Consider the following 19,262-nt stretch of genomic DNA (forward strand, 5'->3'; position numbering starts at 1 on the left):
TTTTTTTTCTAATTTTTCTAGCTTGGAAACTGCATCAGAGTTAAGCAAAAAAAAAAAGAAAACAAAATTATAGTTTAGGAATTCACACTGAAAATACACAGGGAAGAAAAGGTTTATGTTTAGGTACTGGTTTAAAATACAACAAAATATTTGAAAGCTTTTCAAAAAACAGGTAAGGCAATATAAAATAGCCTTCATATTTATTGAATCTACTTGATCTGTACATGAAACTGTTTTTCCAGTTCTCTATCCTCGTGTATACTTGAAAATATTCATAATTTAAAGTTTAGAGCAAACATCATTTTTAATGTTTTAAATAGTAGCTGCACACTGTTTATAATAGCCAGGACATGGAAGCAACCTAGATGTCCATCAACAGACGAATGGATGAGGAAGCTCTAGTACATATACACAATGGAATATTACTCAGCCATTAAAAAGAATACATTTGAATCAGTTCTATTGAGATGGATGAAACTGGAGCCCATTATACAGAGTGAAGTAAGCCAGAAAGAAAAACACCAATACAGTATACTAATGCATATAGATGGAATTTGAAAGATGGTAATGATAACCCTATATGCGAGACAGAATAAGAGACACAGATGCATAGAACAGTCTTATGGTCTCTGAGGGAGAAGGTGAGGGTGGGACATTCTGAGAGAATAGCATTGAAACATGTATATTATCATATGTGAAACAGAACACCATTCCAGTTTCGATGCATGAGACAAATGCTCAGGGCTGGGGCAATGGGATGACCCAGAGGGGTGGGATGGGGAGGGACGTGGGAGGGGGATTCAGGATGGGGAACACATGTAAACCCATGGCTGATTCATGTCAAGGTATGGCAAAAACCACTACAATATTGTGAAGTAATTATCCCCCAACTAATATAAATAAATTTATTTAAAAAAATAAAATAAATAGTAGCTGCAGTCTTGGTAAAATCAGTTATAAGATGAGAAGGACCACTACAACTGCTTTTATTCAGTACTCTGCTGGATATTCTATCCAGGGAGCTAGTTCAAGAAAAATTGAAAAATATCAGAAAAGATAAACCAAAACAAACAAAAAAATCATTCTTTTCAAATAACATGATTTTCTTCCTAGGACCTTACTGTATTTGCAGTAAATGTTTCTTAAACTGGAAAGTCTCCTCTCCCAGATATTTGCATGGTTAGCACTCACCCCCTCCTTTGGATCTATTTTCAAATGTCACCACAATAAGATCTACCTGATGGACACTATTTAAAATTACAGTAGCTCTCCACTTCCAAGGCATTTCAGTTTTCTCTTCCTTTTCAAAATATTATTAGCATATGAAATACTATATAGTTAACTAGTTAATTACATTTATGCTTATTGTCTACATTCTCTCACATCCCTCGACCCATGAAAGCAGGGATCTTTGTCCACTTTGTAGATGAAATGATTGACTCCCAGCAGTGGTGTGCTGGAGCCTGTCTCTACCACTTGCCAGGACCCAGCTGTGCACTGGTACCTTGAAATCTGCCTCGCTGAGAGACTTTGCCTTTATATTTGAAGGGAATGGCAACCCACTCCAGGATTCCTGCTTGGAGAATCCCAGGGACGGCAGAGCCTTGTGGGCTGCCATCTACGGGGTCACACAGAGTCGGACACGACTGAAGTGACTTAGCAGCAGCAGTAGCAGCAGCAAACTAGTGGAAGTGATGGAATTCCAGTTGAGCGATTAGAAATCCTAAATGATGGCGTTGTTAAAGGGCTACACTCAATATGTCAGAAAATTAGGAAAACTCAGTAGTGGCCATAGGACTGGGAATGGTCAGCTTTCATTCCACTTCCAAAGAAGAGCAATGCCAAAGAATGTCAAGCAGCCATATAATTTCACTCATTACACATGCTAGCAAAGTTTTGCTCAAAATCCTTCAAGCTAGACTTGAGCAATATGAGAAATGAGAACTTTCAGACGTGCAAGCTGAATTTAGAAATGACAGAGGATGCAGATCAAATTGCAAATATCCTTTGGATGTTAGAAACAGCAAGGGAATTCCAGAAATATATGTACTTCTGCTTTATTGACTATGCTAAAGCCTTTGACTCTGTGGATTACAACATACTGGGGGAAATTTTTAAAGAGATGGGAATACCAGACTACCTTACTTATCTCATGAGAAATCTATAGGTGGTCAAGAAGCAACAGTTAGAATTGGACATGGAGTAAGTGACTGGTTCAAAATAGGGATGGGATGAGGAGGGAGGTGGGAGGGGGGTTCTGGAAGGGGAAAACATGTACACCCATGGTGGATTCATGTCAATGTATGGCAAAACAAATACAATATTGTAAAGTTAAAAAATAGATAAATAAACTAATTAAAAAAAAAAGAAATAGTATAACAAGGTTGTATTGTCATCCTGTTTTTTTAACTTCCATAAAGAGTACATGTGAAATGTCAGGCTGGATGAATCACAACCTGGAATCAAGATTTCTTGGAGAAATATCAACAACCTCAGATATGCAGACAATATCACTCTAGTGGCAGGAAGTGAACTAAAGAGCCTCTTGTTGAGGGTGAAAGAGGAGAGTGAAAAAGCTAGCTTAAAACTTGATACAGCCACTATGGAAGATGGTATGGAGATTCCTTAAAAAGCTAGGAATAAAACCACCATATGACCCAGCAATCCCATTCCTAGGCATATACCCCGAGGGAACCAAAACTGAAAGAGACACATGTATCTGATTGGTCATTGCAGCACTATTTACAATAGAGAGAACATGAAAACAACCTAGATATCCATCGACAGATGAATGGATAAAGAAGTTGTGGTATATATACACAATGGAATATTACTCAGCCATAAAAAGGAACACATATGAGTCAGTTCTAATGAGGTAGATAACCTAGAACCTATTATACAGAGTGATAAGAGTCAGAAAGAGAAAGATAAATATCTTATTCTAACACATATTTACAGAGTCTAGAAAAATAGTACTGAAGAATTTACTTACAGGGCAACAATGGAGAAACAGACATAGAGAATAGACTTATGGACATGTGGAGAGGGGAGGAGAGAGTGAGATATATGGAAAGAGTAACATGGAAATTTACATTACCATATGTAAAATAGATAGCCATCTGAATTTGCTGTATGGCTCAGGAAACACAAACAGGGTCTCTGTATCAACCTAGAGGGGTGGGATAGGAAGGGAGATGGGAGGGAGGTTCAAAAGGGAGAGGATATATGTATACCTGTGGCTGATTCATGTTGAGGTTTGACAGAGAACAGCAAAATTTCTATAAAGCAATTATCCTTCAATAAAATAATTTAATTAAAAGAAAAAAAATAAAAACACTCAACATCGAAGAAAATAAGATCATGGCATTTGGTCCCAAAATCTTAATGGTAAATATAAAAGGGGAAAAAAAGGAAGCATTGTCAGATATTATTTTCTTGGGCTGCTTAATCACTGCAGATGGTTACTGCTGCCATGAGTTTGAAAGACACTTACTCCTTGGAAGAAAAGCTATGACACACCAAAACAGCGTACTAAAAATCAGAGACATAACTTTGCAGGCAAAGGTCTCTATTGTCAAAGCTATGATTTTTCCAGTAGTCATGTATGGATTTGAGGGTTGGACTAGAAATAAGGCTTTTGTTGTTCAGTCGCTCACTTGTTTGTGACTCTTTGGGACCCCCATGGGCTGCAGCACACGAGGCTTCCCGGTCCTTCATCATCTCCCAGAGTTTGCTCAAATTTCTGTCTGTCAAGTCAGTGATGCCACCCAACAGTCTCATTCTCTTGACCCCCTTCTCCTCCTCCCCTCAACAGTTCACAGCATAAAACTCTTTTCCCGTGAGTCAGCTCTTCACATCAGTTGGTCAAAGTATTGGAGCTTCAGGTTTAGCATCAGCCCTTCCAAAGAATATTCAGGGTTGATGTCTTCAGGATTGAGTGATTTGATCTTATTGCTGTCCAAGGGATTCTCAAGAGTCTTTTCCAATGTCACACTTCAAAGGCATCAATTCTTTGGTGCTCAGCCATTTTTTTATTATCCACCTCTCACATTCATACATGACTACTGGAAAAACCATAGCTTTGACTATACAGACCTTTGTTGGCAAAGTAATGTCTGCTTTTTAGTATGCTATCTAGGTTTGTCATAGATTTCCTCCCAAAGAGCAAGCGCCTTTTAATTTCATGGCTGCAGTCAGCATCTGCAGTGATTTTGGAGCCCAAGAAAATAAAGTCTGTCACTATTTCCATTGTTTCCCCATCTATTTGCCATGAAGGGATGGGACCAGATGCCATGATCTTAATTTTTTAAATGTTGAGTTTTAAGCCAGCTTTTTCACTCTCCTCTTCCACTTTCATCAAGAGGCTCTTTAATTCCTCTTCTCTCTGTCCCATTAAAGTGGTATCATCTGCATATCTGAGGATGGTGATATTTCTCCTGGCAATCTTGATTCCAGCTTGTGAGTCATCTAGCCCAGTATTTCGTATGATGTATTCTGCATAGAAGTTAAATAAGCAGGCTGACAATACACAGCCTTGATGTACTCCTTTCCCAATTTGGAAACAGTCTGTTGTTCCATGTCTGGTTCTAACTGTTGCTTTTTGTCCTGCAGTCTTCTCAGGAGACAGGTAAGGTTGTCTGGTATTCCTTTCTCTTTAAGAATTTTACACAGTTTCTTGTGATCCACACAGTCAAAGACTTTATTGTCGTCAGTGAAGCAGAAGTAGATAATTTTCTGGAATTCTCTTGCTTTTTCTATGATCCAGTGGATGCTAGCAATTAGATTTCTGGTTCCTTTGCCTTTTCAAAATCCAGTTGTACATATGGAATTTCTTATTTCTCATACTGCTGAAGTCCAGCTTGAAGAATATTGAGCATAATCTTGCTAGCATGTGAAATGAGTACAGTTTTATGGTAGTTTGAATATTCTTTGATATTGCCTTTCTTTAGGATTGGCATGAAAATTGGCCATTTCCTGTCCTGTGGTCACTGCTGAGTTTCCAAATTTGCTGGTATATTTAGTGCAGCTCTTTAGCAGCAGCATCTTTTAGGATTTGAAATAGTTCAGTTGGAATTCCATCAATTCCACTAGCTTTGTTTATGATAATGCTTCCTAAAGCCCACTTGATTTCGCACTCCAAGATGTCTAGCTCTAGGTGTCTAGCCACACCATCATGGCTATCCAGGTAATTAAGAACTTTTTTGTATGTTTCTTCTGTGTATTTTGCTTCATCTCTTTCGCTTTTTTTATATCCTTGCCATTTCTGTCCTTTATTGTGCCCAGTTTTGCATGAAGCAATTCTTGGTATCTCTAATTTTCTTGAAGAAATCTCTAGTCTTTCCCATTCTATTATTTTCCTCTTTTTCTTTGCATTGTTCACTCATGAATGTTTTCTTATTTCTCCTTACTATTCTCTGAAACTGCATTCAGTTGGGTTTATCTTTCCCTTTCTCCTCTGCTTTTCAATTCTCATCTTTTTCTCAGCTATTTGTGACGGCTCCTCAGACAACTGCTTCGTCTTTTTGCATTTCTATTTCTTGGGGATGGTTTTGGTCAGTTCCTTTGCATCATTATACAGCTTTTCTACATTTAATATGCATGAGATCAGTAGCAATCACTTCTTTTTCACTCTTGATTGTATTAATCTGTGTCTTCTCCCCTAACATCTTGTTTAACTTGACTAAGAGTTCGGTAATACACGTGAATTTTCCTTTTTTTTTTTTAATTTGGAAATTTGTCTATTAGCATTTTAGGCCACTTAAAGGGATAAAACAGACTGCTTGTCAAATATCTCTGAATGTTATTTCAAACGGTAATTAACTTCATTTGGTTATTTGCCTACATCCTTATTGACAGTCAAAATAGTCTTCCTGTGCTGTTAGGCATTTCCTCCTTTGTCTTTTCATCCATTTTTATTCCTCTTTCCTGAATTGAACTATATCAATGATTTCATTTTTAGCAGGGATTTAACTTAGCTTTTTTTAACCTCTTTTTATTTAAAATGTTTATTTATTTAGAGGTAATTATCTTTTTCACATTTAAAAATGGATTTTTAAAAAATGGAGACATAATTGATTTGAAATATTATGTAAATTTCCTGTGTGAAACAAGCTGATTCACGATTTTTTAGTGTTATATTCCATTTATAGTAATTATAAAAGCTTGGCTACTTTTCCTGTGTTATACTATGTATTCTTGTAGCATATTTATTTTATACTTATACAAATTATACAAGTAATTTGCATCTCTTTAACCACTTTCCCTATTTTGCCCCTCTGAACATTCATTTCCTCACTAACTTACTAACCACTAATTTCTTTTTTACACTTGTGAATCTGTTTTCTCTGGTTTGTTTCAAGCATTTAAAAAATTTTTTTGATTTCACATATTTTTTATATTTTCACAGTTAATATACAGTAACTGTCTTTGTCTCATTTTGCTTAATATAATACTTTGCAGGTCCATATTCTTGCAAATGGCAAAATTTTATTCTTTAGGTAAGTCTTTGCCAATTGAAATGATCACCACCCCTTATCTTGTCTTGTTTTCTGACCTCGCTTTCTCTTTCACCTGTCTACTTTTTTAGCTGTTGATCATATATATAACACAGTTTAGATTCATCTAGTTAATATTTCCATGTTGTTTTGCACACTGTTAATTTTCACTTTTGCATTTCTGCTTACTTGTGTTAGGCGAGTGTATGCTCCTCGGTTCTGTCTCATCACAACAAAGATTTGGAGTGACGGACACTAAAGTCCTCAGCGTGTCACAGCTCTCAGGTCTTGGACAGACTGTGTTATAGCTCTTAGACAAATCAGTGTTACAGCTCCGTGTTACAGCTCTATTTTATTTAGAAAATAGCAGGAGATTCAACCCTCTAGGCAGGGAAAGAGAGAGAGAGAGAGAGCCCTTTGGCTCCTCTTTTTATATGTTTTTTCCTCCCCCTGGGCCTACCATATGTAAATTGGGCTAGCCAGGAGTGCTGTTTGTTCTGCCTGAGGTCCTCACTCCAGTCCTTGGACCTTCTTTGACCTTCCTTTGACCTTCCTTTGTTCTATTTTCGCGGGCTTTTTCCTTCTTTATCTTTTAGCCACCATTATTTTGGACTCCTGTTTCCTATTCTACAAACCTAAGACTTGTCATAGTTTTCTAAAGGCAAACTTGTATTATTTCTTTACACATTGCCCCAATAATTCATAATCAAATGAAATTATCATTTAGTTTTCATTTTGTGGTAATATTATATTAATTCTGTTTGAAAAAAAGTAATCCATTCCATAAGAGTATAATTTAAGAACAGGAGAGAGCTTAAGGATAATCACATTTCTCTATGACCAATTAGAAAAGATATTTTTAACATGGACTTAGGAAATATGTAGAGCTCGCTGTTGTTGTTGTTCTGTTGCCAAGTCATGTCCGACTCTGTGGGACCCCATGGACTGCAGCATGCCAGGCTTCTCTGTCTCTCACCATCGCTCAGAGTTTGCCTAAGTTCATGTCTATTGAATTGGTGATGCCATCCAACCATCTCATCCTCTGTTGCCCGCTTCTCCTTCTGCCTTCAATCTTTCCCAGCATAGGGGTCTTTTCCAATGAGTCACCTGTTCAAATCAGGTGGCCAAAGTATTGGAGCTTCTTTACCTTAACCAAGAGTAGTACTTTAATCAGGCCAAGCTGGAAATCAAGAAACCAAAGTCAAATCCTCTTAACCTATATTAGTTATACATAACCACTATCCCAAGACAACCGATTTTCTTAGTGATACATTGGAGTTGAGGGGCTCATTAACCATAGGAAACAGGCTTTGACACATTTTTACAGTTATCAAATATTAACTCACAGGATCATTTTCTTGGCTATGAATGAGGGAGGTAGAAACTTCTGTGAAAGAGACAATGGGAAGAGAAAAACAATATTATAGATTTGCTAATAAAGGAAAACTAAGGCAAAAAAAATTTAATATATTTCCATTTCCAAGATACCCTCCAAATGTCAGTGTCTCACATCATTCTAAATTCTGAGTTTGTCATGTTCTTCATGTTTGTAGGAAAGAACATTCCCGTATTAATTGAAAGAGTCTGACTATAAATATGAATTTTATCAGGAGAGTTTAATTTTCCTTCAGAGACCATAGTTTTCCTTTTCAAATATGGTTGGCAAAAATAAGCTAATCTTCAGTAAAGGATCTAATTTTCAGAGGATATTATCAAAGGAAAAATAAGATAAAGTTTTATCCCTTCTACTGCACAGAAATTGCTATTATTTTGGGGGGAAATAATAAAAAATAAATACAGCTTCATTTCAAATAGCAAATTTAACAATACTGACAGCATATTTTATATTAAATTTCTATTTTATTTTCCAACATGCTTTAATTATTTTAATAATAAAATCGAGGAGATATTTTAATAATGCTTCTGAATATTATAACATGTTATTTTAGTGACATATGACATTTTAATTAAAATACATATTTTAATTGAATATAAAATAGATTTTATTTTTATATGTGGTTTCTAGTAAACTTCTTAAAACAATCTCTATTTTTGTAAGGCTCCCAAATCTACCTTTCTTTGATATGAAAAACAACGGATATTACTGACATTTAAAATTCTGTTACACAGATGAAAGCTGATCTTTTTCACGTAATTTAAAAGAGTAAGGACCTTGTTTTTAGGCTAATAAGCAAAACAGGCATTGATGATGTATAAATCTGTCTAACTGAAAGAATGAAATGAGGTGTTGAAAGAATTTATGTAGAGAGAGGCAGAGAGTTTTTCATTCAGCTTTCTTTTTAGAGATTTTTTTTTTTATATGATCCCATCACTTATTTGAAGAAAAGGCCATTCTCTGGACCATGTTCTTGAAGGCTTGCAGCACTTGCTGATTTCTTAGGGTGTATATAAAAGGATTCAAAAGAGGAGCCACTGAGGTATTGAGCACAGCCACTCCTTTGCTTGGAGTCACCCTTTCCCTTGCTGAAGGCTTAATGTACATGAAGATGCAGCTGCCATAAGACAGAGAGACAACTATCATGTGGGAGGAACATGTGGAAAAGGCTTTGTTCCTCTGACTCATGGAAGGAATTCTCAGAATTGTCTGGATAATATATGTGTAGGAGAGAATAACTAATGTTAGAGTGACCATGAGTGTTACCACAGCTAAAAATAATGCCATGAGTTCTAGAAAGCGAGTGCTCGTGCAAGAAAGCTGCAAGATGGGAGAAGCATCACAGATGAAATGATCAATTATATTGGAGGCACAGAAATCCAATCTCAGCAGCAGGATTATTGGTGGAAAGATGATCAGGAATCCTGCAAGCCAGGAGCTAAAGACAAGAAGTATACAGACTCTACTGCTCATGATGGTGGTGTAATGTAGAGGTTTGCAGATGGCCACATAGCGGTCATAGGACATGGCAGCCAGGAGGTAAAATTCTGTCACCCCCAAGAAGATAAAGAAAAACAGCTGAACCACACAACCATTATAAGAAATGGTTCTGTCCCCGGTCATGATCGCGACAAGGAATCTGGGAATGCAGACAGACGTGAATGATATTTCTAGGAATGAGAAGTTTCGAAGCAAGAAATACATTGGAATCTGCAGATGGGGATCTGAAAGGGTGAGGGTGATGATAACCAGGTTCCCAGTCACGCTTAGCATGTAGGTAACAAGAAGAAATAGGAACAGTACAACCTGCCACTGCGGATCACTTGTCAATCCAAGAAGAATAAACTCTGTTACTTCTGTGTAATTTCTCATTATTTTCCTTCAATATAATGATATTCTTTGTTTTAGCTGTAAAACAGATGAAGAAATTAAAAAAAAAATTATGACACTAGCAAAGAAACACACACACACAATATTGCTGCCTTATACTTTTAGGGGAAAATGTTTTAGTAGTATATAGTAACAAAAGACTTTTAAAGTTTTGAGATTTATTATGTCATGTGTTCATTCACTATTCTGTACTTCCTTCATTGTTTTCTCACACATATCAGTAAAAAAATCTTTCTTCTGAATGCTTCAATATATTCCTGAAAACAAGAAAAATGGAGGCTTAAATCTCTGATTTTAAAACTTCATATAAAACTGAGAGCTTACCTCCTGTATACCCCAATATTATTGAAGATATACTTTTATTGCTTTCTGCTTCATGTAAATTTTTAATTTTTCTATTTTGTATAAGCATTTCTTTTTCCTTATCCATTGAAACTTTTACAATCTGTGGAGATAACTTAGTAACTTAGTTGTCCAACTGGTAGAGGAATATTTCTCTAATAATAGTATACCACTAGCGCCACATATATATATGTAAAATACATAAAGGTAGTACTTTTACTTGTCTTAATTTTTATTTTTTGTAAACTGCTACCATCTTTACTTATTTCCAAAATCATTTGGCACTTCTCCACAATCTCGTCTATTCTTTTCTTGAGGTATTATGAAAAGGAATAGTAAATATTCAAGGTTTTGGAGAGGCAAAGATACTCTTCTTCTACTTCTTTCCTCTTTCTTTTTTTTTTTTTGCTTGTATAATAACTCTTGATATTATACAGAGTTTGTTTAATTGTTGATCCTTATTTAATATTATTTTCCACTAAAACTTTAGTTGTGCTGTCATCTAACATAATTCTTTTCAATAGTTTATGTCTAGAAAGACTGCCTAAGTCTGCAATGCCTCATGTGTTTTCTATAGTCTTCAGAGGTTTCAGAGATTTCAAAAAATACTATTTTCTCAGTATCAGCCAATTAATGCAATATGTTAATAAACTTACTTAGATTTTTTACCTATAAAATTTCGGGGAGGGATATATTCCCACTTTCAGTCTTCTCTTTCTGGTCATAAAATAAGCATTTTTTTTTTTTTGGTCTTTTGCCTTTTGCCTTTATATGATGAATGCTAACCTTCTCTATATATAAAATGTTCAAAGCTCACATTAAAGAATATCTGTAATTGTTAAAACACATCAAGTGTATTATTTTAAATAATGTACAAAAATGATTACATGGTGTCCTGATATTTACTATATTAAAAATGATTATGGAAAGATATGTAGATAAGAACACAAAAAACCATGCAAGTCCTATTAATCACAAAATATTTATGCTAAAAATGTTGCATAAAATTATTAAATAGTAGCTTTAAATTTTTCTTTATATATTGCATATAAATTATGTGGTTTAATTTTATTTATACATAGTACATAATTGAGATTATTTGTATAAGCATAATTATATACTATTAAGGCCAATTTGTATTTTTGAAAAAGCTATCAAAGAGGTACTTACACTTATGGTAAATATGACTGGTTAGTCAATATCACTTCTAATAGCTTCTTTAATTTGCTTCAACTAAGTACTTTGGGATTTTTTCAAAAGCCTTTGCAATCTGTTTCCCCACTATCATCGTATATTTGTAATCAAATAACCAAAATATCCATAATGAATAATAACTGTAAGACCCCCCTCTACAATGTTTACAAAAAGGGTGTGTATCAACACACTTCTAAATAGTAAAGCAAACTTCTCCAAAGACTCAGTTCCCAGGATTATTTCCTACCTATTGTCACTTACAGAAGTATTATCTTAGTACTTGATATAATTGCAGTGAAAGCTGATGTAATGTCTTTTCAAGCATGGCAAGCAAGATGATCCAATTTTTAATGCAGAAGTAATATTATTCAAGTCAGCCATACTTTTATCTGCTCTATTACAATGGACTCAGGGGGATTCATTGATGACAAAACAAAAGGCACAATGGAGATTGGTCTTGAGACACCAACCACTAAACAGTGGTCCAAATTAGTAAACAATTTCAAATAAAATATTCAGGTGAGAGTGGCCTGAAGTTGAAGCAGGAAAATATATAGAAAGATATCCATTTTCATAATGATCCATAACTTCATCAGGAGTAGAAACAATAACCAAGCAGTAGAGGTTAGCAGGTCTTATGTGGCAACAGACTAGGTTGTGAACAAGTGAAAGTGTTAGCTGCTCAATTGTGTCTGATTCTTTGCAACCTCATGGACTGTAGCTCAACAGGCTCCTCTGTCCATGGAAGTCTCCAGGCAAGAATACTGAAGTGGGTTGCCATTCCCTTCTCTAGTGGATCTTCCCGACCCAGGGATAGAACCCAGGTCTCCTGCATTGCAGGTGGTTTCTATACCGACTGAGCCACCAGGGAAGCCCCATGAAAAAATAGGTTTTTCTCGACTCATAAAGAAAACATGAAAAATTCATTGTGATGTTTAAAACATCCATTATTCTACACAATAAGGTATCAATTATTCTACACTATAAGAGATGTCAGGCTTATTTTTAAGTTTTTATATATTTCCATTGAATGTTGACATAAAAAAACCTGATCATGATTAGACCCACTATCATTGATTCATTCAATAACTATTTTTGACACTTTTTCCGAGAATATAGAGGTGACAAAGATAGCTTTTTACATAAGTTTCACTTCTTTCAAAAAAGTGTGAGAATTCCATATTGTTTTTTAAATCTCAGATTCCCTTTCTCTTGTCCAATATAAGCAATATTCTTTCCCAGCTTTTTCTTGCTCACTGCTTTGATCTGAAAAAATATCTATAATATTCGCATTAAGTTTTTGAGATTTATATTATGTTGCTTTTTAATCCAGGATTTCCATAAAATATATAGCTTAAATTAAATGGAACCTGGGATTATTTAATGATCTTAAAATAATAGAAATTCCTGAACAAGGAATTTTAAATTATTTTTACTGTTTCTTCTGGAGACAAATGAAGTTATTCGTGGTATATGATTAAGTAATACACAGAACATACTGAAGAAAGAGACTATTAAAAAGAACTTGACTAATGTGACATAAACATACTCATGTTTAATTATAAATGTCACAATACCTTTTATCTGATGTTTATCTGTAAACCACAGAGTCATTTAAAATTAGACATCATGGACAACCTGTCACTAAATAAAGCTACATGGAAAATTAATATATAAGTCCTCATCTTAGCTTGCTTACATATGCAAAGATCCTTTTTCCAAACAAGGTCAAAGCTTCAGATTCCAGATGGACATGAATTTTTTGAAGAGCACTATGCAAACCAGTAAATACTGAAAACAAATACTTCTTAGGACAATGCTAAACAATAACTTATAACTCTACTGAGCATAGCAATGTATGTGCTTTCAAAGTTTTTCATAGAATCTCCTTTTTACAAGTGTTTTCAATAATGGATTTTATGAATGTACATGCTCTTAAGAAACAATACCTTAGGACTGGGCTTTGAGGACCATTTTAAGCAGTAAAATCACCAATAAAAATACAAAAATGTAAAAATTATGGCATGAGATAGGCCATGAAAATGGAATGTGTTTAAGATATAAGAGTTGAAAAAACAAAGGAGAGCATCACGTTGTTTAACCTCAGCTGGAAATGTGTGTAAAGGTTTCTTGAATCCAAGACTTAAAGGGCAACGTTAGCAGAAATATTTAACAGATGTTTCAATAGCAGCATCTTCCACTTTAATTGTCAACCCCATGTCCCTTTTTCCTCTGTTAAAAAAGACACTGCAAAGACATACTTGTTTCAACTCTGGACAGCTTAGAGAATAAAGTTTGTTCTGTTAATGAATAGTTTTATTTTCTTTTATTTAATTAGAAAATAATTATTTTATAATCTTATGATGTCTTTTGCCATACATCAACATGAATCAGCATTAGGTATACATATGCCCCCTCTTTCTTGAACCTCCCACCCACCTCCATCCCCATCCCACCCTGCTAGGTTGTCACAGAGCACTGGCTTTGAGTTCCCCATGTCATTCTCTCATATCATCTCACCCTCTCCTTCCCCAATCAATAGCTTTGAACATGCTGAATAAATTCCAATCTATCTGTCTCTTTAATCTATATGTTTAAAACTCTACTTTTTATAAAGGAACTTATGATATTTCAACTTCTTTTGTAATAAGTTAATTTGAAATTGAAATGTGTTAATCACCTGACATTCCAGTGGTACTTCTCCGACTACCCCAGGTGACATGGAAAATCCAGAAGTTTTGATACATGCACTCATTTCAGTAAATTCAGCATGATATAAAATTATGTTTCTTTTTCCTTATGCCAAGGGAATTCATCCAAACATAAGTTTCCAAATTTATGGTAAAATAAATCGGCAATTAGTTAAAATAATCTAGCATCATGTAAAGCATGGTGACTATAGCTAATAATTCTGTGTTATGTATTTGAAAGTTGCTAAGAGAGTAGATCTTAAAGTTTCCCATCACAAAACATGATTGTAACTACTTGTGGTGGTGGGGTCTTAACTAGACCTATTTTGGTGATTATTTTGTGATTTATACAAATATCTAATCATTATGTTGTATACCTGAAACTAATACAATGTTATGCTGCTAAGTCGCTTCAGTCGTGTCCGACTCTGTGTGACCCCATAGACGGCAGCCCACCAGGCTCCCCCGTCCCTGGGATTCTCCAGGCAAGAACATTGGAGTGGGTTGCCATTTCCTTCTCCAATGCATGGAAGTGAAAAGTGAAAGTGAAGTCGCTCGGTCGTGTCCGACTCTTAGCGACCCCATGGACGGAAAATCCTCCCTCCATGGGATTTTCCAGACAAGAGTACTGGAGTGGGGCGCCATTGCCTTCTCCGAATACAATGTTATATGTCAATTCTTTTTCAATAAAAATAATTTTAAAAAGGAAAGAAAACATAAAACGGATTTGATTCTGTCCATCAACATTTTTACGGCCTTGGAAAAGACAGCCACTCTATTATCTGCTATTGGATAATAGTTAAAATCACAATGAGTCTTCCTGAAGCTCAAAGACTTCCTCTGCTGGTTCCCAGCTTTGTTGGAATTGTTCTGAGTCCTGTGTGTCTGAACCATTGGCCTCCTGCAGTCACAGGAGCAGGCCTCATTGCTGTCTCTCCTCCCTGGTGCCTCTGGGAGGAGAATTGAAGAACAAGAGCTCTGCCATATTCCTGTTTCCAATGTGTTCCTTCCTGTGACCTCATCTTTGCCCTGCCAGGGAGAAACAGGCCTTATAATGCTTTGCACATGCTCATTGGAAACTCCTCAAACCCAGTCCACTTGTTCCCCACTTGTCTGGTGAGCCCAGCCAGTGTTGCTCTGGAGCTGGGCTTGTTTATAAGTGAGAAGAGTTTTGAATTCCAGTATTTCATAGGCGAAAGATAATCTACGTTCCTTTGCTGTTGCTGCATTTTGTCTGGTTTGGTTTCATTGTCATCATTAATAAAGGATCAGGAACAAGACAAGGGTGTCCACTTTCACCACTATTATTCAACATAGTTTGGAAAGTCCTAGTTACAGCAATCAGAGAAGAAAAAGAAATAAAAGGAATCCAGATCAGAAAAGAAGAAGTAAAATTCTCAGTTTGCAGATGACATGATACTGTACATAGAAAACCCTAAAGATAGTATCAGAACATTACTAGAGCTAATCAGTGAATTTAACAAAGTTGCAGGATACAAAATCCATACACAGAAATCACTTGCATTTCTACATACTAAGAATGAAAATTCAGAAAGAGAAATAAAGGAATCAATCCCATTCACCACTGCAACAAAAAGAATTAAACATCTAGGAATAAACTTACCTAACGAGACAAAAGAACTGTACACAGAAAATTATAAGACACTAATGAAAGAAATCAAAGACAACATAAACACATAGAGAGATATTCCATGTTTCTGGGTAGGAAGAATCAATATTGTGAAAATGACTATACTACCAAAAGCAATCTACAGATTCAATATGATCCCTAAAAAATTACCAACAGCATTTTTCACAGAACTAGAACAAAAATTTCACAATTCATATGGAAGCACAAAAGAATAGCCAAAGCAGTCTTGAGGATGAAGAATGGAGCTGAAGGAATCAACGGTCCTGACTTCAGATTATACTACAAAGCTGCAGTCATCAAGACAGTATGGTACTGGCACAAAAACAGAAACATAGACCAAGGGAACAAGCTAGAAAGCCCAGAAATAAACCCATGTACCTATGGGTACCTTATTTTTGACAAAGGAGGCAAGAATATACAATGGGGCAAAGAGAGCCTCTTCAATAAATGGGCTGGGAAGACTGGACAGCTACATGTAAAAGAATGAAATTAGAACACTTCTTAATACCATATACAAAGATAAATTCAAAAAGGATTAAAGATCTAAATGTAAGACCAGAAGCTATTAAACTCTTAGGGGGAACATAGGCAGAACACTCAGTGACATAAATTAAAACAAGATCCTCTACAACCCACCTCCTAGAGTAACAGAAATAAAAACAAATGTAAACAAGTGGGACCTGATTAAACTTAAAAGCTTTTGCACAGCAAAGGAAACTATCAGTTCAGTTCAGTTCAGTCACTCAGTCGTGTCTGACTCTTTGCAATCGCACGAACCTCAGATTGCCAGGCCTCCCTGTCCATCACCAACTCCCGGAGTTTACTCAAACTCATGTAGACTGAGTCGGTGATGCCATCTAACCATCTCATCCTCTGTCGTCCCCTTCCCCTTATCCTCCTGCCTTCAATCTTTCCCAACATCAGGGTCTTTTCAAATGAGTCAGCTCTTCGCATCAATCTCTTATAGAAAACTATAAGCGAGGTGAAAAGACAACCCTCAGAATGGGAGGAAATAATAGCAAATGAAGCAGCTGACAAAGGATTAATTTCCAAAATATACAAGCAGCTCATACAACTCAATGCCAGAAAAACAACCCAATCAAAAAGTGGGAAAAAGACCTAAAGAGACATTTCTCCAAAGAAGACATACAGATAGATAACAAAGACATGAAAAGATGATCAACATCTCTCATTATTAGAAAAATGCAAATCAAAACTGCAATGAGATATCACCTTATACTGGTCAGAATGCCATCATCAAAAAGTCCACAAACAGCAAATGCTGGAGAGGGTGTGGAAAAAAGGGAACACACTTGCGCTGTTGGTGGTAATATAAATCGATACAGCCACTATGGAGGATGGTATCTCCTTAAAAAACTAGGAGTAGAACCACCATATGATCCTGCAATCCCACTCCTAGGCATATACCCTGAGGAAACCAAAACTGAAAAAGACATATGTGTCTCATTGTTCATTGCAGCACTATTTACAATAGCTGTAACATGGAAGCAACCTAGATGTCCAGTGACAGATGAATGGTTAAAGTCGTGGTACATATACACAATGGAATATTACTCAGCCATAAAAAGGAACGCATTTGAGTCAGTTCTAATGAGGTGGATGAACCTAGAACCTATTATACAGAGTGATATGAGTCAGAAAGAGAAAGATAAATATCATATTCTAACATATATATATGGAATCTAGAAGAATGATACTGAAGAACGTATTTACAGGGCAGCAATGGAGAAACAGACATAGAAAATAGACTTATGGACATGGGGGGAGATGAGGAGAGGGTGAGATGTATGGAAAGGGTAACATGGAAACTTACATTGCCATATATAAACTGGATAGCTGACAGGAATTTGCTGTATGGCTCAGGAAACTCAAACAGGGGCTCTGTATCAACCTAGAGGAATGGGATGGGGAAGGAGATGGAAGGGAGGTTCAAAAGGGAGGGGATATATGTATACCTATGGCTGATTCATGTTGAGTTTTGACAGAGAACAGTAAAATCCTGTAAATCAATTAACCTTCAATAAAAAAAAGTTAAAAAGGAAAAAAAATTAAAGTTTGCAAAATTTGTGAAAATTTTCATATATAATGCTATTTTTAGTTTTTTCACGTTTACCATCTCCTGGATAATTCTAGACATGTATATGTGCTATAAGCTTAAAAATAGTTTAGGAGTGACAAATGCACACAAGAGGAAAATAGCTCCTTCATGTGAGGTAATGACAGGGTCCCTAAACAATGCACTGCTAGCTTCATGAGGCAGAGGGAGATTGATTCTTCTCTTGGCAAGGGAGTCTATGTGGTGCTTCCAAATTCAGGTTTTGAGTCATCTGAATCTATAGAAGCTTCATACTAATTCTCAGCCCCCAACAATTCCCAGTCAACACACTAATATTCACATGAGACAGGAAGAAAAGTTTTGAATTAAATCATTTATATAATTACGGAGACTGTAGGTCCATGATTTATTATTGGTAATGCCAACTCCTTGGTTATGAGATGACTGAAATATTAAAATTATATACATATATTTTTTCTTTTAGCTCTCAGATGCATTTGGAAGATGCCAGCACAGTGCACAGGGCTCCTCTTCATCATGCAAGTTTCTTCAGTCTTGTTTTAGTAGGCATTTAATTCTAGGTGACTTCTGCCTTGCTAATGTATCATGTAGAGTACCAAGTTTTCATTGTCTAATGAACTCACTACTGACTTCAGCACAAACATATTAATTAATTGGTTAGATCCTCATTGCTTTGAGAATCTGTTATTTGTATATGCTGTCTATTTATCAAGGGCATGTTAGATTAAAAGTTCTATTTTTGTAAGATTTCCCATTTATTTCTATTACTTGTGAATTATTAAATAATTGTGGTTAATGGAAGTGGTTATTTTATAAAAGTCAACATTGAGGTCTTCTATGGGATACAAAGATGAACATAGCCATTCTCAAGAGAGATTCAGTATAGAGGAGAATTAGGAGGCTACTGAGAATGCCAAGTGTGGCTTCCAGAAATCCCTCATGGTCTATCCCTTAGCAGAGATTTGTCCTCGACTTTGCTTCATTCCCAGGAGATCAATGTATGACTCTCTTCATAGGTCAAAACAACTGGACGTGAAAAATTTGAGCTATTAGTGCAGCCAGAGGGATACTAGATCCTAGTTTAAGTATCTATGCTCATAATACCCAATATTGTCATATTCCTTGCAGTTGTCTCTTTAAATAGTCCTCCCTTAAACTTCTAGACCAACCTTATTGAAAAGGGTGAGAGTGTATTTCCACATCTTCTATAGGTTTCTGACATTGTTTCTATTTCCTGAACTATTTCCCCTGAGTCATCATAAAATAGAGAAAATTTAATGAAATTTGATTAATGTGACATGTGCTAGTGTCTGGCAGGGAAGCAATGATTTTGCATTTTATTACTCACAGCAGAAATGTGAATATCAGAAATAAGGAGAAGGGATCTGTCATGATTTTAGCAAAACAAATAAACAGAATGATATATCTAGCAGAGATGGGAACTAAGTGAATAGGTTTGTATGCATAGGAGAGGTTTATCTACACATTTCTGGAATATCCCTTTGGA

General features: G+C 35.7%; 1 protein-coding gene across 1 annotated transcript; it reads right to left on the bottom strand.

Moving 5' to 3' along the window:
- Positions 1-8,823: 8,823 nt before the first annotated feature.
- LOC145545103 (olfactory receptor 6C75) lies at positions 8,824-9,774 on the bottom strand. The gene has a single exon (XM_081588826.1). It carries the CDS (start codon positions 9,760-9,762, stop codon positions 8,824-8,826), a length of 939 nt encoding a protein of 312 aa, XP_081444952.1. The 5' UTR covers positions 9,763-9,774.
- Positions 9,775-19,262: the final 9,488 nt, after the last annotated feature.

Source organism: Giraffa tippelskirchi, chromosome 4 (assembly GCF_054371585.1).
Source record: "Giraffa tippelskirchi isolate mGirTip1 chromosome 4, T2T-mGirTip1v1.2.pri, whole genome shotgun sequence".
In the NCBI taxonomy this organism is placed as follows: domain Eukaryota; kingdom Metazoa; phylum Chordata; class Mammalia; order Artiodactyla; family Giraffidae; genus Giraffa; species Giraffa tippelskirchi.